Raw genomic sequence first — 25,305 nt, forward strand, 5'->3', positions numbered from 1 at the left:
CTGTGGGGGCACCATGCAGCTGTCACTGGCGAGGGTCTCGTCAGGCTCTTCTGGTCTCCACAGCCTTTTCTTATCACGTCTAATTATCCTCCAGTCCCTTTTGGATTTTTGTGTTGGTCTTTTTCTCTCCAATTATTCATAGATGTGTAGGTTGTTCTGGCTTCAACCGAGCTGTGATAACGCTGAAGGAAAGTTGTCAGTTGGTGACACCACCACATGTTTTGGTTAAACATTGTGTTTTTAATTGTATTAGTAATAGCCTTTTCTCATGATACACACAAAGAGCTTGCAGAAGTACCAATGATAATGATCATCATGCGCACGCATGGATGCCATCACATGACATTGGTTCACTTTGGTCCAAGAATGGACCATGCTCTTCTTTTCTGATTGGGTTCAAATTTGGGAGTAGCAAAGGCTTCCGGTATGCGGTACTATATAAGATCATATGATAGATCATGGTAGTCAAATAAAAATAGCTAAGTTTGATATATATATGTGTATATATATTTGTTTATTTATATATATATATATATATATATATATATATATATATATATATATATATATATATATATATATATATAGGTGGTTTGTGGATGTGAGTGAGAATAGTTGTTTGTCTCTGTGTCCCCCTGTCTCTCGCCCGAAGTTAGCTGGGATTGACCCCAGCCCCCCCCGACCCTGTATGACGGATGAGCGGTTTGAAGATGGATGGATGGATATATATATATATATATATATATATATATATATATATACACATATATATCAGCCAAGACCTGCTGCAAAGAGGAGACACCTGCTGTTTCCCTACACAGGAAAAGGAGAGACTACTACAAACATCAATACGTGCAGAAGGCGAGCTCCTATGAATAACGATAAGAATAAACATGGGTTCATAAACAATGTCGCTGACAGACTTCAACGGCAGGAAGAGCAGCAACTAAGCAGCAATTATTTTGTACATTTTTCATACATTCGCCCTTGTATGGTATGAACAGCATTCCCACATACGTGTTGCTAAATGTCAGTCGTGGCCTGCGAGGTTCCCCAGGGTCCATCAGCGGTTCCGACCACACCTCGGAGTCCGCCTGTCCGTTGGCATGGTAACCGTCTCCGCTGGGCTTCTCAACGTGGGTGTTGACTTCCTGAAGAAGGGAAGGCATTAAACCCAGGGTTACGGTGGCATTACGAGGTGCAGCGTTCATCAAACAGCAACTTCAGCGTTATCGAAGGCGTCTCGTTAAGTGATGGAGTCGCTCGGCCTGCTGAGCTCACGGTTAGAAAGAAGAGATGAAAGAATGCAAACAAAATCAGCTGGAGAGCCGTGATCGAACTGACTCAACTGATGTGTGTGTGCCACAAGTAGATACCACAGAACATTATGATGGATTATTCAATTTGCAAATCCCACACATTTAACATTTTGCAGTTTAGCTTTTCTGAAACTTGAAATGTAAATCCAGGGAAATATGTTTCAATGTACTGACGTTTTGTAAATCCTTTTAGATTTCGTAGTTTGATGCTTTTTGCATCCTGCTGTTTTTCATGCCTTCATTACCTTCTCCTGTACAAAAACAATCTTTTGAGGCAATTCAATTTCATGCAACTTTATCTTTCTACTCCACTAACTTTCGGTGACAAACATACACATTCACATTCATGGCGTCTCATTTACAGGTATTTTAGGAACAGCGTCGGCGTCAGGGGAGCAACTCTATTCTGCGACAAGATAATGCCACCAGCCTACAATTACGTCATCATGGGACTCTCGTTTCTGAGCCCCCCCGACCCCCCCGTCTCCTAGATCCTCCGTCTTTTGACCTGAAAATCAATCTCAGCGCCACGTCACGCTTCCTAAGAGTAGGAGAGAGGATAAAGAAGCAATACACCGATCAGTCCTTTCCAGGAGTCTTTTCAGTTTTCCTTTTGTATTATTCATTTGTAGTTTCAAGATGATCAGTTTGATCAAATGCACCGTCAAACCTTTGTGTTGAGCATCCAAAGTGCTGTAAGCGTGATCATTGAATGCTACATCCAACTCAACCGCTATAATCCTGACGTGTTTACAAGTGTAAACAGCAGCTGACATCGAATGATTCTATCTATAAGAAAATTCCCTGTTATTCAGCACTGAATTGCTGTGTTTCGTGTGTTTGTCTGTGGTAAATACACACGTTGTGCTCATCTGACAGACATCATGAATTGATTCAGACAACTGAACATCTGATGCAGCTGTGACACACAGCGTTTAATATTTTGTGTTGGCGGCTCCAAAGCAAGGTTGTCTCATTTGTTAAATGCCTTTTGCCTCCTCTCCAATCTCCTTCCATCGTTTCCCCGCTGTGGCGGCTTGCAGCGGGCGGGACAAAGGCGAGGAAAGGAATCGAGGATGTACAAGCTGTGAAATGAGAAACATTCAATAAGTAGCACTTACACTGGCGGCCCTCGAGTGCGATGACGCCTTGCCTTCACCTCTCCTGTGTCTGTGTGAGGAAGAGGACGAGGAGGTGGAAGTGGAGGAAGAGGCGGAGCAGAGCGAGGTCAGCGAGGTGACGCCCTCCAGGCCGAGAGAGGAGCTGGCGTCGTAGGTTCGTTTACGAGGTGGATCGTCGGAGAGCGGCGACAGGAGGGGCGGCAGCAGCTGGTCTTCACGTCGCCGAGATGGCTTCCTGATTAGCGAGCTGCCAAACACACACACACACACACACACACACACACACACGCAGGCACGAAAAAGACAAAGCTGTATAAGTTTGTATTGATTTAACTGAATATTATCATGTGTATTTAGGATATCTGTTGGAACTAGTTGGCTTGACTGAGACTATTGCTAAAACGGCCACGCTGACGTTGCTCAGTGACACGAGAGGTGAGAGGTGTTCGTAGTTCAGGTTATATGTTCAAATTATAAATGACAAATGACGAACCATAAATCAAAAACGACTATCAGACTACAATATATCAAAAAGACATAAACAGCAAAGACAGATTCATGTATAGTTTACTATGGGTGGGTTTAGTTTATTATTCGTATTTTAATTACATTAGGAATCGTCACAGACTATAAATAGATGTGCTGAAAACAGATTTTAACCTGCTGTCAGTCTTGAAAATTGACTTTAAGTTTTTTTGTGTAAAAACTTACATGCACTCCATATATTTAAGTGGCTATTTTGAGAACAGACACTCACCTGCTGGAGTATTTTGTATTTAACGCTAGTACTGTGATGACAAATAATTGAACACAAAAAGCCAAAAATCAGAAGCGGCCTTCTGTGTTTACTTTTTGCTGGATTCCAGTAAAGATGTTTTTTGGGGTGTCAGAGGTTCTGAAAGGGGGCTGATCACAACTAACCGTGTTCTTCTGTAGCTCCGCTTCAGCTCGCTGTCACTTGACTGGGGCCCCGTTTTGACAAAGACCAAGTGCAGCGTTCAGGGCAACGCCAGTTAACAGACCTTTTGACTTCCTTTCTCTTTGCCATCACATTCTTTCCTCAACAGACACAAACCTCCAGCATGTGGAGGCCTACTTTTCAGTCTTGTTGAGACTCAATTTGCAGTCGCTGAGTGATTTCTTTCCCTCTGAAAAAGCTGTGATTCTGCCCTTTCTGCTCGAGCATCGACGATAATTCCCCCTGCCGCCTTATTGTTGCTCTTGTGACTCACATTGTTTGCAGCACAACAGATAATATTTTTATGTTTTTTTCCGCCGCCTGGAAACTCTGGGGGTTTGATGCGGCGGGAGAAGTTGCTGAGCTAGCAGAACAACGCCTCAGGCCCCGACATTAGTGATAATATACAAAACCAGGGAGACAAAGACTAATTAGTTGCTGCAGTGCGTGTGTGCGCGTGTGCTTGTGTGTGTGTGTGTGTGTGTGCTTGTGTGTCCAGCATAATTGATTAGTGGATGCACGTTTGTGTGTGCAGGACTATGCTAATGTGTGTGTCTATCCTTAAGTGGATGCCAATGTGTGTGCAGGAAAGCATAAGGAAGCTCTTACGCTTTATATACGTAAAAGTGCAAACACAAACAAGGATCGACACACAAAAGCGCACACACATTCACATAGTCCTGAATATACATACAGGGCTGTCCCCCTGTCAGGTTGTCAGGTGTTTGAGCGGCTCTCTATGAAATGTTGAGCTCTTCATCAACACTTTCCGTCAGTCGCACTTCTGCGGACCGCCTGAGGGAATTAACCACCCTTTCCAGTTGTGACGTTTAACACAATGTTTACAGGGGAAGCCCACGGTAAACAAAGAGGACAGCACACTAGTGCCTTGTACAGTAAATGAACACAGAGACATTTCAGTCTATACGCTACAAATGTGTGCTATAACTTTTGCTTTTGATTTTGTCACTCGGTTCCTGAGGGAGCAGGCTTCAAGGCCTCAGGGTGCATTGGGTTCGGGCCTCAGACTGCATGAGATTTCCTGCTCCTTCTTATCCAACTTACAAACAGGATCAGACACATCCTCCCGTCAACGATGACAAAACAGTCCTTCACGGGAGACGTGCACCGTGCACGTCTTATGTCGAGTCTCGGGTGGCAGGCTAGTAACGCTAGCTAATTAGCGTTAGTTGGTAGGGTGCAGGAGCCTCTTTGCCCGAGCATCAACAAATTTGGTTCGGATTTGAGGCTTCCAACGGGGGATATTATGTGCTTCACACCGTTCTAAACATTACAGTCTTTGCTAGAATCAGCACTTATCCGTTTGCAAATGCTCCCAACACAACTCCAAGTTATTAAATATGTTATTAAATTAATTCAGATCATTTGCACACAACGGTGCTATTGTGCATTTTCTCATCGAAGCTAACAAAGAAAACGAGACACCAAATTGCTACCCGAGGCAACGCTGAGGACCCTGATAGAAGTATAATATCCTAGACAAACTTTGCAGAAGCCAGAGCAAAAATAACCACCAAGCATCCAGCATATGAAGCACAAATGGCCTTCTATTATGGAAAACTATTCCGGATTTTTTTGAGCGAGAAGCGTGCATTGGCCATATATCTGCATCACAATTTCAGCGCCTTCCACGCAGGTTTTAGATGATTCGATTTTTGGTTGATTTGGCCAATCATCCGGATTTAGGCAAATATCCAGACTTTGACTCCTGTCGTTTCTCTGCTCTGGGGCCGGCATTAAAGCCTCTTCTAGAGTAGTTTATCTTTACTCTATCAATGTGAAGCTTTTCCATGAACACTTATAACCCAGATGTGTTTAGCCGGGTGTCACCGTGTTTTATAGGGCTTTTAGGGCTGTTAGGGATTTCTTTTCCAGGCGATTCTCAAAATTATATTGATTTATTTCTTCACTTAGAGCAGATGCCAAAAAAAAGGCTAGGGGCCCTGAGTGTTAACAGCGTTTGAACTAATGAATGTGACTTTGCTTTATTGGATGCCAGTGTGGTCTCAACTCCTCAACATCACCAACCACACACTGCCTGTCAATGTCCCGCTAGCTGTGAGCTCGCTACAGTGAGCCTGCTTCCTTTGTTTGTCACCATTAGCGATTAGCCTGCTGCTGCTGTTGATAATCAATGACAACCAACTCTAGCGCTCAGGGGAAGGAGGATTTGAATATGCTCTCAAAAATCCCCTATGAGTGATCCAAGACTGTCAATAATACATTGAACAGACACATTGAAAGAGATGACCTGTGATTTAAAAGGACTATTCATATTCCTTACATGGAACAAAACAATGATATCTAAACTAAGCCTTCCTGAAAAACTTGTCCCTCAAAGTCTTTTCTTATTATCCGTTTTAAAATGACGACCGGTATAATTAAAACATTGTGATAATAATAACTGTCAAGAGCCACAGTTTAGAGACTGCTGAATGGGTCTGAGCAGGATGATCACATCACCCAGTTTACAGCTTCCATAAAAAGCCTCTTGGGTGATGAACAGACACTCTGGGATGTCTGCTGTACAATGTCACGGGTTCAAGTTCAGGTCGCCCCTCTCTCTCTTTCCCCCGCTCCCTTCTGTGCCTCCTCTGATGACGCTCTGGTGCTATAAACATATATCCTCTTTCGCTGTCACGTCAAGGCTTATTTATAGCGACAGCCGGCTTAGTCTGTTTTTAATAATTCACAAGGAAAGACGAAATTCACTCTGTCACTCCGGTGTCACAGCGTGGAAGGAACTCACCTCGGCGGCGTCTTCAACGCCACATTCCAAATGTTAAGCTCGCCTAAAAATACTCGGTAAACATGTCTGATTACCTCCGCCAGCGTCAATCCCAGGAATATGAGAACGTGTCGTTTGCGGAACGACCGTGGGAAAGCTGACGCTGAGCAATTTTCAGTTTTAGCAATTTCAATTCACCATAAATCACTACCTGTCCTCACAGCTGGATACATGTCTCTTATGGCCGGGCCCTTGCCGATCGAGCCCTCACCATGACGGCGAAGCTCATGTTAGCCGTTAGCGGTGTCGAATGCGAACACACGGCCCCTCCAGCTTTAAATGGCGTTGTTTGGGACAGAAATGTTTTTACGCGCCCATCCCTTGAAGGTACGTCACTCACTCTGTCAGGCTGGTCTTGTGGTTGAGTACGGGAGAGATGGAGGGCGGGAGCAGCTGGCAGTCTTTGTCCAATCGCAGCTTCTTATTGCCGTTGACTGACAACTCGCTGTGGTCTGACTGGAATACAGAGGACAGAAAAAAACGTTTTTTACTTCTCACAGAGAAAAAAGGACACAGATTGAGAAAGAAGTGCGTTATGAATCCTACGGCAGGACACCTTGTGTTTCCTCTTGCTCTTGTTGGCGTGTTTCTCCGATGGGGGCGCCGTGTTTCCGGCGGCCTGCTTCCGGTGTTTGCTCTCCGTCCTCCCTGCCAGCCGGGGATTACTCTGCTCTTGCACAAGGGGGTTGTCCAGAACCTTCTCCCTGTCCCTCCCCGTCGTCCGCTCCCTCTCCCCGGGTCCCAGTTGGTCCCTGTCCTCCCTGTCCGTCGGCTTCTCCCTCTCCGGTAATCTGTCCCTGTCCGCCTGCCTCTCCCTGTCCTGCACCAGTCGCTCGGTGTCCTCTCCCTCTTTCGGCTTCGGCCTCTCTCTCAGCCCGGGCCACTCTCTCTCGGCCTGCTTCTGTCTCTCCCTCTCGGCCGCCGCTGTCCTCTCCCCCTGTCTTTCCCTGTCCCTCCCCTCGCCCCTGTCCTTTTCTGCCAGACCTGCTCTGGATCCTTCCCCCGTACCCGGGCCGGGCACCCTGCTCAGCAAACCCAGCTCGATTTTCACCCACAAACCCTGGAGCTCTTGGTATTCCTTCAAGGGTGACCGGGGCACCTCGTGTCCGACTTTGAGGGGCGGCGACACAGACGCCGGGTCTTTGCGCTGACCTCCCGACCCTCCGGGATCGGGCACAGAGGTGCCGAATGAACCGGTTATGGTGCCAATGCTCAGGGTGTTACAGCTGCCGCCGTTAGCACTGCCGGCGATGCTGCTGCTGCTGCTACCGTTGGTGGTCACGGCACCGGCCTCTTTGAGTCGGAGACCCTTCCCTCCGAAAGTCCCCAGGCTCCCTGCGGGCCCGAGGCATGGGGGCAGAGGAGGCGTGCTGATGGCCTGTGGCGGCAGCGCGGGGATCTTGAGGGCTTCCTCTGAATCCGAGTGGCATTCGGAGGACGAGGAGGAGGAGTCCGTTTCGATGAATTCACGGGACTTGGGTGTGATTTTGGTGCTCGGACCTCGGTGTTTCCTCTTGTCCTGTTTCAAAGGCAGAAAGGGATACAAAGGGGAGTGAGCTGTGGGATGATTCAATAACCCGGCTAATTGTTTATATTCCTGTGACCCGAGCGAGTCAGTGTGGCTGCGGATCAGGAAAGTGCTCACAATAACGCATGCGACTGAAAATCCATCCACACCCTGTATGGCAGCTAGTGTGATGAAACTAACAGGCTTTTCTATCTGTATCTTTGGCTCTCTCAAAGAAAAAGTCTTCCTTCTATAATATCAGCTAATGATGAAGAGCTGTGCTAAAAATACGTAGGACTGCATGGGATAATATCATGCAAATTATGCAGCACACGCTTGTTCTACTAATCTGTGAATTAAAATGAAACATGTCTGACTGTCTCGTCTCATATCAGTCACACAGCTGAGCACAGGCGGTCTGATGACACATGCGTTTGGCATCTCTCATTTGGAATGATTTTCATCTAACTGCATGTTTTCAAAATAATAAAGTGGATCGTCATCACAGGGGGCCCAGTTCCTCCTCAGTAGTGGCGGTGATGGTGTGCAGCCCTGATTGCTGCGCTTTCCGGAGGTGCAACGGCTCGCAGACTTTTTCTTTCAAGAGAAAGGAAGTGAGCGAGCGAAGCCTTTTCTAAAAAGAGCGACAACACATTGCTGAGTGAACACTACCTACGGAGTGTCACAGTTACATCGGGAATCCTAACACTCCTTCGCTTGTTCTCTCCGCCCCCATTTGCTCCGGACTATTATATGTATCAAAGTATATTCTTTGTTCTGGAAAACATATGACTCAATTAGAACACATCAAAATAACGTATTACTACTTTACGTTAACAAGCATGTGATTTTCTTTGACCGAGAGAGGAGAAGTCACTTCTGCAGCTGCGACTGCCCACCTACATAAAGAGATGAAGGTGAAGGACTTCTCCGCTGGCCTCAGCGACCGGCACAGCTGGACCCACTGGACCCCTTTTGCTACCCATCACCAGAATGTAATTGAGGCTCTCGCACGACGACCACGACCGTCTATCCTGTGATAGCCCTTTGAAACCGATGTTTAAAGGGAGGCCTTTGGCTGAGGGATGGTCTGCATGGAAGGCAGCGGCTGTTTGATTGCGCTCGCCGCGGCACGTCTCCGCGGGGCTCGTGGGCCTTAAAGACAGAGTGGAGGAAGCCGTCGAGGGGTTGAGTCTATTCAGTCGGACTTCAAAGCCCTGACAGCATCTATGCGGCGGCATCACCTTCCTCATTAGGCCCCGATGGTAAACCCGCTGCATCGGTCCACCCTAAGGTCCCGTCCCGCTTCAATGTGAATAAAGCAGTGGAAATGTCGCTCAAATTTTGAGCATTTCGATGCTTCATTTACATATAAAGCAGTCGTTTCAACTCAACTTCAACAGAGTGGGGGATTTTGAAGCAAGATCTTTAGGGATTGTTTAAGCAGTATTCATTGTTATCGGGATACAATGTAGTTGTATCATCTTAAGAGACTCCAGCTCTGTGTGTGTGTGTGTGTGTGTGTGTGTGTGTGTGTGTGTGTGTGTCTCCCTTCCTCCCAAGTTAAAGACTATTATTACATTATGTAATACAAATAATATCATCAAAAAAGATGGGGGGGGGGGTTCTCTGGCATACTTTTATGTTTCCATTTAATCAAATACCAAAACCAACGGCGTGTTAGGCGAGCCTGTGGTTCCCTACTGAGGAAGTACATTCATTTGTTTGAACAAACAAGACTTCAAATCCTAATTCCCTGTAACAGCTGGTCCTTGTAGTTTCTACCAAAGATGACTCAAACAGGAGGGAATGTTGTGGGACTATTTCCAGCTGCAGATCAATACATATTTGGAGCTCTATCAACTATTTATGGCAGCAGAATGTATTTTAAGTACAGCGCCTGTGATCGTAGTAATTGTGGAACAAGGCCTCTTGCTCAATGCTGTGTTTTAAGGGTTTATAGCACAGGGGAATAAGATACATCAGGCTTTGGCTAGTCTGATACAAATAAATAAATATTAAATCAATTGTTGGTTTTGCTGTCTTGAAGGGATTTGCTGATTGTACAACGAATTTCAACCTTTAAGTTAAGAGACTTTTGTATTGCTTTTATTGTCTGTTGCCCATTCAAAATTGTGGCCTTTCTGTGAGGAGTCTGCATGTTCTCGCTGTGAAGAGGACGACCCCTGTCTCTAAAACACAGGTTTGGAAAACGTCCTGGATAAATGTTGGGAAATCTTTGGCAGCCGTCAAATGATGGAGAGTTGAGAGCAAAGTGCGCGAGGACGGAGTCGCCGGTTCAACATGTTCCACCCGGCAGAGTTCTGCCTCCAAGATGATCACATGTGTGTGAAATACACGCTTTATAAAGTGATTACTCACTGCTAGTACAATTTAGTCTTTAGAGGAAAAATAAATTAATCACAATTAATGAATTTCAAACTGTGCCATTGATTGGTTTTTGAATCTTTCGACAGCCCTAAAAATAATATATCAAAGAAAATCAATTTGGGTCCTCATATAATATTTATGCTATTATGACTGTGTTACACTGAACTCAAGACGTCTTTGAGTAATAAACACGATGCCGTTGGTTCCATGGAGGTGCAGGACTTAAATAATGCAATAAAAAACTAGGCCACAGAGACTCACGTGTAATAGGATCAAAAAAACTACTTGGGGATAATGTGCCGTTAAAGTTATACCCAAAAGATGACTGTGAACATTCATCACTGTCATTTACGAGCAAAAACTATATCACGTTGAGTAACGACAACGAGACTATGCTTTGGTTTTGATTTGATTTGTTATTATTAAATTAATTTGACTCAGAAGTAGAATCACAGCCTCCAGCCAGTCACACTGACCTTTGGCAACCGGTTCAGTTTATGAATCCAAGTGAACATTTAAGTCAAATTGTAAGATATTCCCGGCAAGCATTCCAGAGAGATCTTGTTCATGACAATGGACGGCCCGAACATAATACCTGTTTCCATCAGAGGCATGAAAACTCTCTGTTGCCATTCTACTGCTATAATTGTTGCATAATCTTCATTCTTTCCCTTATCTAGCTGTGCCTTTGTTACATGAAGCCAGTTTACTGTCAGTGTTTTTTTCTCTTTCACTCGTTCTCCTTGAAACTGGCCAATCTTCATAAAACCCCATCGTGCTCACTCATTATCAGTGGAGACGGTGGTCGATGATTAAGCTCCATTTCTTTGACTCCCTGTATCAAAGATATTTCGATGAAACCAGTCAGCGCTGAGCCACAGAGCTCAGACAAATCTCCCCGAGACAATAAGGATGAATTGTCCATCCCAAGGCACACGGACAGTGTTACGTGTGACCAGCACTCGCTTTTTAAACCTTTTGTCTGCGTATTCCAGATATTGAAGTGAAGGGCAAACGTCCCAATGTGCTTGTGTTCTGACTGAAAAGGGCATTTGTTGGATAAGCTTGTTGACAGCCATCGATAATTACTGGATCAACTTCGAGGGCTGGTACTATTATGCGGAAAACATAAAATATGACCCCCCCCCCCCCACAGAAACAGACCTGGTTTACGCTGGCAGCTGGCAGTGGCACCGGGGTTTGCTGCAGCGCTGCTGGTGGTGTAACCGAGCTGTTGTTTGAGTTGGTGGCACAGCGAGGTTCCTTTCTGGGGGCAGTTTTCCCACCCGGGGGTTTGTTTCTTGGCCTCGGGGGGGTCTGAAGCTCCAGGGAGGGGGGAGGCAACAGGTCCTTCTCCCTAGCCACAGGACTACAGGGGGGAAACAAATAAACAGGAGAAAGCGTCACAATCCCCATTAGATCCCCCTTTGAGCAAGGCACCGCTACCGCCGCGCAGCAAGCTGGCAAACAGAAGATGAGAGGTCAGCTGCAGGGGGGCACATATATTTATATATATATATATATATATATATATATATATATATATATCAGGCAGCAAGAAATATTTGAAAGCAGCATGTGTGGAAAGGGAGAAAGGAAACAAAGCTAGGAAGTCTGTGTTTGTCTTCCAATTATGCTCACATCAAGCAGAGCAGCCAGTTGAGCATGGCACCTACTCAGCCTGAGCCTTCATCGCTACGGATGAGGGGATGGCGGCGTTCTAGCTGCAGAGAAGCCGCTGTGAGATCCCTGTGCTGAGAGACAGCGGTGCCTTAAAGGACCTCGACTCCAGACTGGGGGCTTTTCTACTGATTCTCAACGGCTCTCACCATGGCGACGGCTTGGGTCGAGCCGGTGTGACGATCTGCAACGAACGCAATGTGAGCGCCGTGCAGCCAGTGACGCACTGCAAAAGAACGTGTGCATTTCTAGCGACGAGTGCAAAATAAGTTCAAGGCCTCACTTTAGAAATATGAGTCGTCGGTGCATAAAAGAGTGAAGTGACTCTCAAAATCTAGTGCACTGCGACACCGATGGAGATAAGACTAAAGGAGAGAATAGGTAGAAATTGAGAAAACATCCTGAAATGTTTTTATGTGACACTCAAAAATAAGCATCAGACTGCTAAAATAAGCTTAGTGGCGTTTTATCTAAATGAATTCCCCCATACACATCCACAACCGACTTATTTTAACTCTTAATTGTGTATAATTACTATATTTTACTAAGAATAATTACAGGTACTCTGCTTCAAAATTGAAGGAATTAAATGTCTGGTCAATTAGTAAAGTCCTTTGCTTTTATCACATTGTTGAGATCCACTAATCATTTGCCATTGGAAAGGAATAATAATGAAGCCTTACTTTAGATCTGTATCTGTGAACTACCTGTTACCACACGGGACTCGCTCGCTCCTCCTCACCTCTGCTGGGTGCTTCTGCTCCACGTCTGGCTCTGAGAGTCCTCCGCGCTGTTTGACCTCTCCGTCCGTCGGGGCTGCTTCTTCCCCGTGGTGCTCCTCCTCTGGGTCGTGACCTCCGGCCCGGACAACACCCCCGGTGACATCCTCGTCTTTGACCTCTGCCCCTCCCCGGAGGCCTTCTGGCTGAGCTTGGCCTTGGCCTTCTCTCTGCCCGGGCTGCGGGAAGCAACGATAGGTTCCTTTTTTATGGTCAAAGAGACTTATTTTTGCCACGTGTTGCCCACAATTTGCTCGTCCCTCTGTTAGTGTGTTGTTAATTAATTCAACAGACGTTACTGTTTTTTTTTAAAAAGACGGTTTCGATTGGAAGGTTTACCCAAACCGCCCCTACCAGAGAGCTCCTCTTGCGTCCTTGTGTTCCAGCGGTTGGGCAGCTGGAGGAGGGGCGCTGCTGGACACGCAGGGCTTAGTCTTGGCAGCCGCTCCCACTCCGTCTGCTTCACTCCTCGGAGAGAAGGTCCTCGGGCCCTGGGTGGTGGTGCCTGGGGACATCAATCCACATTATTGTTTTCTTTTCTTACTATGTACCATAACTGCTGTCGGACACAGCAGAGGTTCCTGCCACACAGACCTGAGCCATGTTCCGGCTGAGGGGGAAGCAAGGGTTTGGTCTGAGCTTGGACTTTATTCAACCAGCTGTCCAGCTGCCACTTGTTGGCCGAGGGGGGCTCAGGCTGCAGGGGAAAATTCAGGAAGATTTCACAGGTGAGAGTAGCAGACAGGATTTTGTCTTCAGAACAATAAATCAGGAAAGCGTAATGGTTCTAATCTACATGATCGGCCTCTCTCTCTCTCGTTCAGCTCACCAGTGCGTTTATTTCATTTACAAACTCACGTCATCCACTCGTCCTCCTACCTCTGGGGTGTGCGTGCGGGAGGTCCGGTTATACTCGCTGTCACTGGAGCTGCTCTCTGATTCGTCCGTGTCCGACTCGGAGCTGCTCTCGGATTCACTGCTGCTCCCCGATGCTCCACTGAGGAGCGCAGAGAGAAACACAGAGAGAGACCGGAGGAAAGAAAGGAACGATGAAAACACAAAGAGGAAGGGACAAATGAAAGAATCAACAGTAAAAGACACAAAGAAAGAGAAAAGAATAAGACAGAATGAGAGAAGGGAAGAAAATAAAATACAAAGAAAAAACATAAATAAAGATGGAAAAAAGAAAGACAGAAACAATAAAATTAAGAAAGATGAAAAGATACAAAGATAGAAAGAAAACAATAAAAGGAAGAAGGAAAAAATCCAAAGAGAAAGAAAGAAAGGCAAAACCATTAAAGGTAGAAAGAGAGAAACAATAAAAGATACAAAGAAAGAAAAAGGCAGAAAATCATTAGTTAGTTATGTGCTGGGTGTAAAATCAAAGGAAATGTACCCAGTTCAAGCTGGGATATCCATGTGTGTAACGTGTAACATGTAACGTGAGAGGACTCCGGTAACAGAACAAAGAAGGTGGTTCTTTCACCAGAGGGGGAGAAAGTGCGGCCGCGGCCCCTGACGTCTGACAGGAGGCACCTGGCTGCTCCATCCGGGAGAACACGAGGTTCCCCTTCATCTTCAGGGATGATTCAACTCACTAGCCAGGTTCAAAATGTTGCATATCATTTTGTGCCTTTTTTCGTAGGAATGAAATTGTATATATATATGTTCTCTCTACCATTAAAGAGAAAAACTGCCTCCATTAGCTACTAATCATCTTAACTCTAAAGAGTCCTCTCTGTTAATCTGTGTATCTGTCCGGTTGTGATGTGTCCCGTTTAAACTATGAAAAAAAAATTATATATAATAATATAATTATAATTATCGCCAAAAAAAACACAGCGTTATTTTTGATCTGTTGGATTGTTTCCCTCCAGCCTCGTGTTCATCCACCCTTCCACTGCACTTTGAAATGGCCTCCTAGGAAACACACCCGCTCGTCCCCACTTAACAACACACCCACGCACACACACACACAAAATACGGCCCGTGCACACGCAGAAATTGCAATTACGTGTACTTCTCTTCTGTGTGTGTGTGTGTGTGTGTGAGAGTGTGTGCATGTAATTTCAGTTCAAGGCTGCCATCACAGCAGGCACCAATCTGTGTGAGCAGTCAAGCAGCAAATCCATCAACTGTTCCTGAGGCAGCACTCGCTCCTCCGCACACACACACACACACACGGATACTGTATGAAGGCAGTCTCTCTCTGCCCTGTTTTCTTCGTCTATCATTACTCATCTCTTCTCTTTGTCTCTTGCTACCTCTCTGTTTGAATTTCAATTACATGTTCAGCTCACTTTGCGCTATTAGCATCAGCGCTGAAACAACACTAACAAAGCGTCACGTTATGGTCTTCCCTCTGCAGACCGTTTGGAAAAAACACATAAGGGAGCATAAAATGTTTCATAATTATAGGAGAACACCAGTTAGATTCAGGTTTGACTAAAAAGTGGAAACACAGACAGAGAATATCACAATCCTCCCCAGCTGGGTTTTCATCGCTGGTTGAACTCAGACGTACGAACCAAATTAAGGGAGTTATTGTTCATGACGTTCAGTTGCCTCGCAAAACAGACCTTTTCAATATCTTTCATCCGCTTTGAGTTAAAGTAACTGATGCACAGCCAAACCAGAATTGGCATCATGTTAGAGACGACCAATAACAAGGCGGTCATAGAAACATGTGCCACAGTAGCAACTGATCATCCTTTCACCTGGAGTCATTCATTTGTGCCTCTTAGTCGCCGCGAAATGGGCTGTAGACATAAAATAGACCACGAATCGTATCAGAGTTGCTGATAATATCTCTCATTTGATTGTTAACGTAAAAATATTAATGGTGCTGCTTTAGACATAATGCACTGCCAATTGAAGATCATGTAGCATGGAGGATCTACATTTTTTTGCGTGTTTCTGAAAGGTGAATAGCGTTCTTTTTTGCATCTATCATCATACGTTCCTCATGTGTTAACCATTAGGACTGTTAACAAGAAGCAGTGAACGATGCATGGATGTTTCTTTTGAGTTGCACTGTTTGAATATTAGAGGGATTGACAGTACCAGTGAAAAAAGTTTGGACACACTTTCTCAAACTTTTTTACAGTATATTCACAGTATGGTTGTGTGGACACTTGCGGCCGCTATACCCGGCCAAATAAAGACAAAAAGGGACTGTGCAGGTGCACGAATGCACCGCTAACTGCGCGGCCGAGCAGATGGCGTCTCCTGCGCTATTTGCACATATTCAAATGAGCTAAAGCTCAGACATTTGGTGCCAAATTGGGCCCCATCAGGGAAACGACCCTCGCTGAAAAAACAGTGCTCTTCACAGAGGCCGGTGATAATAGCCACCCTACGACATGACTAGCCCCTTCAGCGAGGAGGAGGGAATTGATGGGAGGGGAACTGGTCGCTCTATATTAAATCCAAAGAAGCGTTTTCCTGCGTCAAGTTTCATTTGCTTTCATGACATCTTGCCGACTGCTTCTCCACCTCGTCTGTGAGGACCTGGAGCTTTTGCGCCACCCACATTTTGTTAACATTTTTACTCGGCGTGCCCCCCCCCCCGCCCCCCTGCTGGGTCCCGGGGGTGGGGGGGTGGGGGACAGGCAACACAGAAGCTGAGAGTGATTCCTGGCCGTCCATTCTCTGTGAATCCCTCCCGTCTGTTGGACGCAGCTCGTTAAACACGATAAGGAGTTTCCAGATCTGTCCGATGAGCTCGTCCGGTGACACAATTGCTTTAAAGGAACAATCTTTTTTATACAGGCCCTTAATGAATGTGTCCATCATCCGCCATCACTGCAACACAAGCAAGATGCAATCTGACAAATGTACGAGTCATTGAGACGTGATCTCTCTCGGATCACCACTGTCAAAACAATGTTTCCGCTTTTTAAAATGTGTTATTTAAGGGAGCAGCCTGTTGGTACTGGGATTGCTGGAAGGCTCAGGCAGAGACTCCAGGCAGATGGCGATATGTCCAGGGCGGTTTTCAAAATGTCCCTTATCGGCTTTAAAAAGATCCTTTGATATGTAACTAAAGAGCTCTTTGATGTACATAGGATGCATTACTATTCCTGATCCCAATCCAAAGGACTGGGGTGCCCTTCAATTTATGCATAAAAAATCTCTGTTTGACAGAATAAAAGCAATAACAAGGTCAGTGACGTCATCGCTCACTGGCACTCATGCTCTAGTGGAGAGAAGGAGAGGAACCAGACACGAGACAGACTGATTACTTTATAAGGATAAGGATGTTTATTGTCAATGTAAAAGCATACAAAGAAATATTGTTGGCGACTCATCAGAACACCGAGTAGATTCCAAGCAGTCAATGCATAGAAGCGAATGGTTGTGGATGAAGCGAATTTTCAACAGGCGCCGCGAAGCGGAGGGCCGGCAACCCTTGAACTGTTACATTATTGAAGATAAAGTACTGCCTCAAGTACCTTATTGCTTTTTCATAATACGGTTACCAGCAACATTTTAAATAATAAGTAAATAACTGCCTTTCAGTACAAAATAGCAACTGTACATTATCGCTCAATTATGCACCCCCTGTAAATCACTCTCAATCAACCAGAACGCTGGATTTGTATATAACAACGTCATTGTATATAATATAGAATATTTCAACGCTCTCCTGCTGCCAAAGCATGAATATACTTTCTGAAAGTGCCACTCACTGGAGACAGATAGACAGTCGCTCCGCAGCTGAGATTGAACAACTGTAAGTTGGTCTCTAACTGAGAGATCCTGGCCCCGACCCAACAGGTCACCAAACTACTGTTAGTCTGATGTAGCGTGAAAAGGGTGCTTTGTTAAAGTGACGTGTTATTGTCTACTTTTGTCCCCCGCAGCACTGGCCGGTGTGAGCTGGGTTGGTGGTTCAGGATAGCGGTTGTTGATGTTAGGTTCCCTATCCTCACATTCTGTGGTCTGTTTGAGACAGAGATGTAGAAAGACCAAGATGTTTGGGTTTATTCACCAGTTTATGGGAAATGACGGTTTTGAAGGCCAAGCTAAAGTCATTGAAGAGTATCCTGAAATGTGCGTTTGGGTGCTCCAGGTGAGACAGGGCTGTATGAAGTGTAATGGAGACGCCGTCCTCCGTAGATCTGTTTGCTCGGTACGCAAACTGGGAACTGACAACTGGGAGGACGTTCTTGATGTGTGATAGTATCATCCTCTCAAAGCACTTGTGGTGACTGGGGTCAGGGCCACTGGTCGGTAGTCATTGAGGCAGGTGACTGCAGTCCTTTTCGGACGGGGACAATGGTGGTTGCTTTAAGGCAGGTGGGGACTGTAGCTTGTTGCAGGGAGAGGTTGAAGATATTAGTGGACACCTCAGCTAGCTGCTCTGCACAAGTCTTCAGTGTGCGACCCGACTGTTTGTCTTGTCCAGTTGTTGATGTTGATCCTTCTCAGAGCAGACCTCACCTGGTGGTACCGGAGAAAGAGTGTCTGCTCCTCCTTTTGGCTGTGTCTTCTCAGCAGTTGCTCCCCTGTGCTGCCTCTCAAAGCGTGAAGAGAAGCGGTTCAGGGTGTCGGGGAGGTCACTGTCCTGACTGATCTGTGTGGTGCGGCTCTTGTAGTGAGTCAAGGTTTCACTTCCTCTCCACATGCTGCGGGGGTTGTTGTTCTCAAAGTGTTTGTACCTGCGCTTGGCCTCTCTGATGCCCTTCTTTAAGGTCCCTGCGGGCGCTTTTGTGGGAATGTCAACAGACCTGAAGGCGGCTCCAAGCAGTAACTGCATGTTTCTGTCCAGCCAAGGCCTTTGATTTGGAAACACTTGTCATTACCGTCTCGGTGCAAGAGTGTAGGTAGGCCACGACAGTTCCCTGACTTCCCAGTCAGAGCTTTTGAAGCAGTCCTGTTGAAATGAAGCAGCATCCTCGCTCCATATTTGAATTGTTTTGACGGCTCGTTCGGCGAATTACTGGTTTATATAATCATTATATATAATCAGAGAGAGGTTGTCTGATAAGCCGAGGTGTGGAGATGGAGCAGCTTTGTATGCTCCCGAGATGTTGGTGTACACCTAGAGTATTCTTGTCTGTGTTGGGGAAGATTACATTTCTGTTGGAGCTTGGGCAGCACTGTCTTTGGTTCTGCGTGATTGAAGTCCCCCGCCACAATCACAGCTCCCTCCGGATGAGCGTTTAGCTGGTTGCTAACAGTGGTGTGTAGCTCCTCCAGAGCTAGCTGGTTAGCATGCGGTGGGATGTAAACAGCTGTGATCAGGATGGCAGAGAGTTTCCGTGGCAAATACAACGGTCGGTATTTCACGGCCAGGTCCTCTAAGAAAGGCGTTCACCCTGAAATGAAGTAGTGTTTAAAGTGTTTGAAAAAAGATCTACCACCACTGGTCTGAACCACTGAAATGAACGTTTAATATCCCCATTGAGATTTAACAAAATATCGCCGGCTAACATCCCAGTGTAAGTGTGTACTACTATACAACAAAAGCCAGCTTTCCTTTCTGCCGGGGGATAATAAACCTGAAAATCCCACTTCCTCCACAGTGAGCCGGGAGTCACTCCATATGGTGGGGTGCTTCTCATCTGAAGCACCTTATCGTGTGAGGAGTGCCAAACCCCACCCACCTCCCCACATTGGGGGGACTGGCCCACTTTGTTCATACGACATTTGGCAAGAAATCAAGGTGAGGAAACATCAAGTGAAACATTCTGCTCTGTAGAAGTCGCGGCCCCCGTTGGAGGAGAGGAGCATTTCGGGGGATATGACGCTGCATAGGAGGACGCACTCAAGTCTTTTTTTTGCCAGAAAAAAACTATATATATATTCTTTCAAATGACCGGAAGGATTACATGAGTCTATATTTTCCCGCACTGATATGTTTGTGGTTTTTGTTTGTTTAAACAGCGCCGTGGAAAGTCAGAGGACGGCGAGCGTTTCTCCCTCTCATTGGGATTTTTTTCAAATGAGTGCTCTCGAGCCAATTTCGTTCTGGCAACACAAACAGTATGTGCTGGAGGAACAAGATGAAAGGAGATGGAAATGTGCGTGTGAAGGCATTACATCTGGCTCGCGTTTTTCTTTTTTTTCTCCCCTCTATTCTCGGGAATCAGCCATCAGCTGGCGAAAGAATCATTTAATGCCATCGTCGGTGCCAAATTAAAATGCAACAGCAGCTGGTGCTGACTGACAGAGGTTTTAGTTTTTACACGACATCTCAGATAGAAGTAGTACAAACTTTCAACATTCAGGAGTAAACTCGTTGGCAATATATATATATATATATATATATAAACATTAAAGATCTGATGGACAGTGTGTGGGGGGGTATAATGAGAGCTGAGGTAGAAATGAATTAAATGAAACTGAATAAAAAGATACAAACCTGTTACCAAATGGATAAAACTTTATATGGATAAAGAACTGCAGTCTTTAGCACATATGTAAAGTATATATATATATGTGTGTGTTGAGGACGCTTCCCCCGTTCTCTGCTCTTATTGTTGTGTTAGCAACACAGATTCGACTAACAAAATGACCTCTGTCAGATCTTCGGGCTCCGGCTGGGGCTTGGGTGTCTCGTCTGTTTGTTTGTGTGATAAAAATCACAATCGCAGCAGGAGAATGAAAGCCCACAAAGCCTCGGCAGAGAAACGATCCGCTGCTCTGATATGTCCAGCAGGGCCTAGCGGGATCCGCACCGCACCCATAGAGCCGCCAGCTTAGCCGCGGTGAACGGCGACTTACGGCATCTGCTGGTGTGTTCGGCGTCCACAAGGTCAAGCAGAGAACGAGCATAGGAGCAGATAAGATGTCTGTTTACGGTACACCTGAGGGTCACCTGTGTTTAGGACCGTTGTGAGGGGGCAGGTCAGCTCACTGGTGTTGTCGGTCTGAAAGGACGCTACTCTGACAGACAAACACTCACACACATCTCACTGACACGGAGGCAGTCTCCGTCTTTCTATCCTTTTTTTCTACTATTGCAAAGCACAACGGATAAAATGGGCTCCGGTAGTAAAAAAGTGCAATGTCAGCACAGTATAACAGTAGGGAAGTGGCTGCGGTTTATTCTGGCATCAGGTTGGCGGCCTGCTTGTGGAAAAAAAACATGCATGTAAATATGCATCAAGTTCTGGGAAAATAATTAAACTTTTAATTAAGCCTTTAACTTTTTTAAATTAAGTCTAGTCTAGTCTAAGTACAAGAGTAGTCAGGTTACTATATTATTTAGCAAACGTCCTGCAAAACTACCCAATGTTTACAATTACCCTAAAATATAATGTACTATATTTACTCGACTTCGCCTGAAATCGCGTCGACTTTGCCACCCACTGGATGCCAGACACACGCTGCTCGTCTCATCCGTGCATAGGGTTAAACTTTTTTAATTCTGCGGCGCGAAACGTGTGCATCGTGTTTGCTCTGAACGTAGCATGAGGCATTCAGGAGGTCCTGCGTTCTCCAGACTGGACTGGGTAGACTGATGGACCCAAAAAGAAACATCTGACTCAGAGGCATTAAAAGGATCTCCATTAAAAGTCATTTAGTATTAATAAAACAAGCTACAACATATATAGCATATCCTTGCAAACTAAAGTTAAAAAGGCAGCAATGAAATCATTCATATGATTACTAAGGACCTGTAACATCTTGGCGTGTCAGAATAAGGAAATATTTAGTACCAATAACACAAAATAAAATGCATTTACTGCCTTGTATTGAACTCTCTAGCCTTGCAGCCACAGGGTTGTAGGTTCAATCCCCTCGGCCCTTCTGTATCAGCGTGCGTCTTCACTTCTCTCCTACAGTCCAAACATATGCGAGTTGATAGGTAGGGAGGTGTGAATGGGAACGTTAGTGTGAGTCTTGTTATGTGGCCGCCCCGTGATAACCTGCCAGCCGGCCCCTGGCCCTAAATGTACAAATGACTTATCCTATTCAGGAATGCAATATATCATATCAACTGCTTGGTTCCATTCATTATTCATGCATATTCTAATGTCTACTTCCTGACACATGATTTAAAAGAGCTGTTACAAGCATCCAATGATCGTTGTTATGTTTTCCTCCATAACGTCTTAAACCTTCCGGGGCCCAGTCTGTGTCACACGCTTGCATGCTTCACTTTGGACTGTGACCATTAATTAACCGGCAGGAATTGAAAGAAAGAAGGCGCAATCAACATACAATAGACAGTTACAGCTTTTACAATCCCCCCCAATCGCTTCTGCTGGAAAACTCAACCAATGAGCGTCTGAAAACAAAGGAGCCGTTGGCTCTGCGCCAGCTGGGAGGATCACGCTGAGAAACAGGTAGATGGAGCTTCTTAAAGCTACCGGGGGAACTGGGGTAGAATAGATGTGGAATTAAAGCCGTGTTGCAGGACTGTGAAGTGAAGATGTGGAAGCCATCTGGGCTCAGTTCATCTGTCATCTTATCGTGTGCCTTCAGCTCGCTGGTTCTGCCCTCCACTTGGCAGGGCCTCCCGCTGCACAGCTGGCTTTACAATCTCTCCCTCCGTCTCTCCCTCAATCACTCACTCTCCCGCTCTCTCGTTTGTGTGTGTTTGTGTGCTTGTGTACCCGACTCACAGGTGCGTGTAAATCTATGATTTGTGGAGCCTTTTCAGGAGGATTTATAAAATGATTGCAGTTTCTCCGTCTCCCAAACGTATGAAGCTTCTATAGACTCGCTAACAAGGCGGTGGTGCATAATGGTACCAGAAGTGGAGGAATACCATTCAATCTTTGGGGAATTATGTGGATTCAACCATTCTGTTACTTTGATTCGATTAAAGAATGCATTACACTGTTTATTAAATTACAGACATCTAAAACATTGATGCTTTAGTAACTAATGAAAAGCCAACTGGGGTTCCAAATGTTTTTATTCCTAATTCTTAGAAGGAACCTTCTCTTGAATTGCTATTAATAGTTTTTTTGCAAGCAGAATTACAGTTTTATCAGTATATATTTTCTAAAGTGCAGCTAATATATTATTGGGGAAGCAGATATATTTTCATGTAGCGTAAAACCAAAAGGAACATTCTATAAAACATCTAATATAAAAACTAGTGTGTGTTGCACTCTTGCTTTCTTTACTGGCCCTTTTAATTTTGTTATATTTCCCTGAGGAGGTTTCATCTCCTTTTGCAGTTCAGGGGGTTTTCCTCTGTAGGTCACACTTAGTAACTTGGAAAAGTTTTAAAGTGAATGTATCTCTGTACCGAACAGCTAGCATGGAGTGTTTAGTGACTGCACAGAGAGGCTTTGTTCTGCTACAAGCGCTTGGCTCTAAGATGCTGAAAGCCCTCTAGTTTAGCTCACTGCATAGGTAGCAAAGCCACATAAGCATACATTGTTTGTCTTTGTCCTTGTGTGCATGTGCGTCTCAGTCATTATAGTGTGTTCTCAACACTCAGAACAAGCACTAAGGTATATAATGTAATTAGTCAACTTAAACCTTCATCACATGGGACTTGTATTACCTGGAGACATCTAGTCATTTGGAATAATTGGAGGTCGTCTGCGAACGTACTCACGAGGGAATACGACTTAATTTGTAAAATGATGAATTTGAAAACATTCCACCAAAATACATTACCATATTTGCAGAATATGATTACTGTGCAAAATCTACACCTAAGTGATTTGAGGTTGTATTTAAAAAATATTTCCATTTATTTTTTCCCCCATGCCTCTTTCCAAGTCAAGAATTTTAAAAGGCTGCATTGGCCTTGACATTGATTATATATGAGAGTTTTGACAGCATGGTGGGGGAGCCAATGTTGTGACGCGCCACTTAGACAAGGGCAGCGTCACATGACATTACAAAGGTTCAAAGCAAAGGAGCTTTGAATGGCAGTGGTCACGTTCTATGAACGAAATTGAGGAATTAGGATTTTGTATTGATGTGGTTGAATGACGGTGCTGTTAGATTGCTGCTGAACAGCACCAAAAAAGATGTGAGTGACAGAATAGGGAAAATTACGTTTTTGAATTCTGAACGCAAAAGAAATACGGATTGAAGAAGAATATTTTGAAAGACAAAGAAAAGGACTACGTCTTCTTTCATAACATTTTGTCGGTCTGCTGGTGCGAGCGCCACATGTGCGCATACACAGACATATGCGCGCACGTGTAGGTGTTTTATTTTAATTCCAGCCTCTTTCTGGGGGTGGGGTAAATTCAAAGGGGTTACAGTTAAGTTTGAGAAATGCATCTGAAGAGAAGGTGGATTATTGCACACAATATTTCTGTAAGCTAGCAGTAAGAAAATGAAATAGCAACATGGAATGGAATAGATCAGAAATGAACTAAAACAACACTGTAGTGGTGTAAGGGTTATTGATATTGGACTCAATTTAAGGAGGATTTGGCCAGAAGTGATTTGTGGTACAGATATTGTATAGCATAGTATAAAATAAACGCTGTTAAAGATACTCGAGCTTAGATCAGCTAAATAAAATAAATATTCTAGTGGTTCGTAAAGATATCAATGCGAGCACATTTGCAGCAGTGAGAGTGTTTGTGGTGATGTGTGTGTGCTTGCCCCGGGCAGTACTGTGGGAAAGGCTATAATAGCTTTCCTTTCCTACATATGTAGCGTAATGCTCCCTGGCAGCAGCAGAGCGATGGTGTTTGAAGAGGTGCATCACATTTGAACTTGTGTCACACTTGATGCACCTGACTGGCGGGTTGCATCCATGCTGCTTAACCAGCTTGTGTTCTTCAACCTGCCGACATCATGAATATGTTGTATTATTGATTGGGCTTAGAAGCATATCTTTATTATTGACATCGCAGGAGGAGTCAAACGAGACACCTGATTTATTTTTTAGCAGGTTGGCATTACTGCAGCTAAATCACTCAATAAACTGTAACGCTGTTTAACAAGCAAACTTCTATTAGCATCTGGTATGAAAGTATTGTTTTGGGCGTTTCTCTTACTGCATAAACCCTTTTAATATTAATATATAATATATATAGGCTACTAATATGAAAACTCGCGCGGGATATTGAATTTACAAAAGCATCAACTTCACGAGACCAAATCAACCTTATAATATAGGGTTTTTGACTGTTTTCAGCTGTAATAAGGTTTGTTCAGTCGACAAAGTGCCAAGTCAGCAACCCAGCTGGCTTGTGAGCTCGCTGTCATGTCGCAGACTGTGAATAAGATAATGTTAGTATGCTAAGTGAGAGTTTCGCTAACTGCTAACTAACCAGCTAGCTCTGAGAAGCTTTTGTGAGTGTTCATGGCTAACTTGTCAGCGGTTAGCTACTGTGTGTTCCACTCTGTCACCGAGCACCTTGCAGCAACTAATTTGCGTGGACAAACCGGGTGTCGTGGGTTGTAGCCTGCTAGCACTGTACATGGCCACCAGGTGCTAGCCAGTGCTCGCCAGTGCTCGCCAGCGGCTGGTCCTCTGTGCATGAATAAATTGGAGCCGTAATGCCTCATGGTCACAATTAATGTTATTACTACAATAATAATTGGAATAAAAAAACAGATTGACGTAACTCCAGGTACTTTTCCTCACCAGGGTCGCTATTGTAAAATGCAAGGTACAGGGAGGCAGATGGCACAAAGAATTAAATATTACTGAGCAGAAATATGAAAATGATAGTCGACTATGCACTAGGGTGGGATGGATAGGGTGGGTGGTTGTATGAGTGTGTGTGGCAGTACAATAACGATTGGTATGTGGGTGAGGTTGTCAGAGCAAGGATTTAAAAAAAAGTGTGGGTCTGA

The 25,305-nt window shown here is 44.9% G+C and overlaps 1 protein-coding gene across 1 annotated transcript in view; it reads right to left on the reverse strand.

Moving 5' to 3' along the window:
* aff2 (AF4/FMR2 family, member 2) overlaps positions 1-25,305 on the reverse strand; it is a 118,638-nt gene that overhangs the window by 10,903 nt on the left and 82,430 nt on the right. Inside the window, exons 11-19 of the mRNA XM_040174066.2 lie at positions 13,444-13,561; positions 13,159-13,261; positions 12,919-13,069; positions 12,528-12,743; positions 11,270-11,474; positions 6,764-7,726; positions 6,548-6,663; positions 2,441-2,687; positions 1,018-1,151 (exon numbers count right to left, since the gene is read on the reverse strand). Of these exons, the coding sequence (XP_040030000.2) occupies positions 1,018-1,151; positions 2,441-2,687; positions 6,548-6,663; positions 6,764-7,726; positions 11,270-11,474; positions 12,528-12,743; positions 12,919-13,069; positions 13,159-13,261; positions 13,444-13,561 (2,253 nt within the window). The remainder of the gene's footprint in view (positions 1-1,017; positions 1,152-2,440; positions 2,688-6,547; positions 6,664-6,763; positions 7,727-11,269; positions 11,475-12,527; positions 12,744-12,918; positions 13,070-13,158; positions 13,262-13,443; positions 13,562-25,305) is intronic.

Source organism: Gasterosteus aculeatus, chromosome 4 (genome assembly GCF_964276395.1).
Source record: "Gasterosteus aculeatus chromosome 4, fGasAcu3.hap1.1, whole genome shotgun sequence".
Classification (NCBI taxonomy): Eukaryota; Metazoa; Chordata; class Actinopteri; order Perciformes; family Gasterosteidae; genus Gasterosteus; species Gasterosteus aculeatus.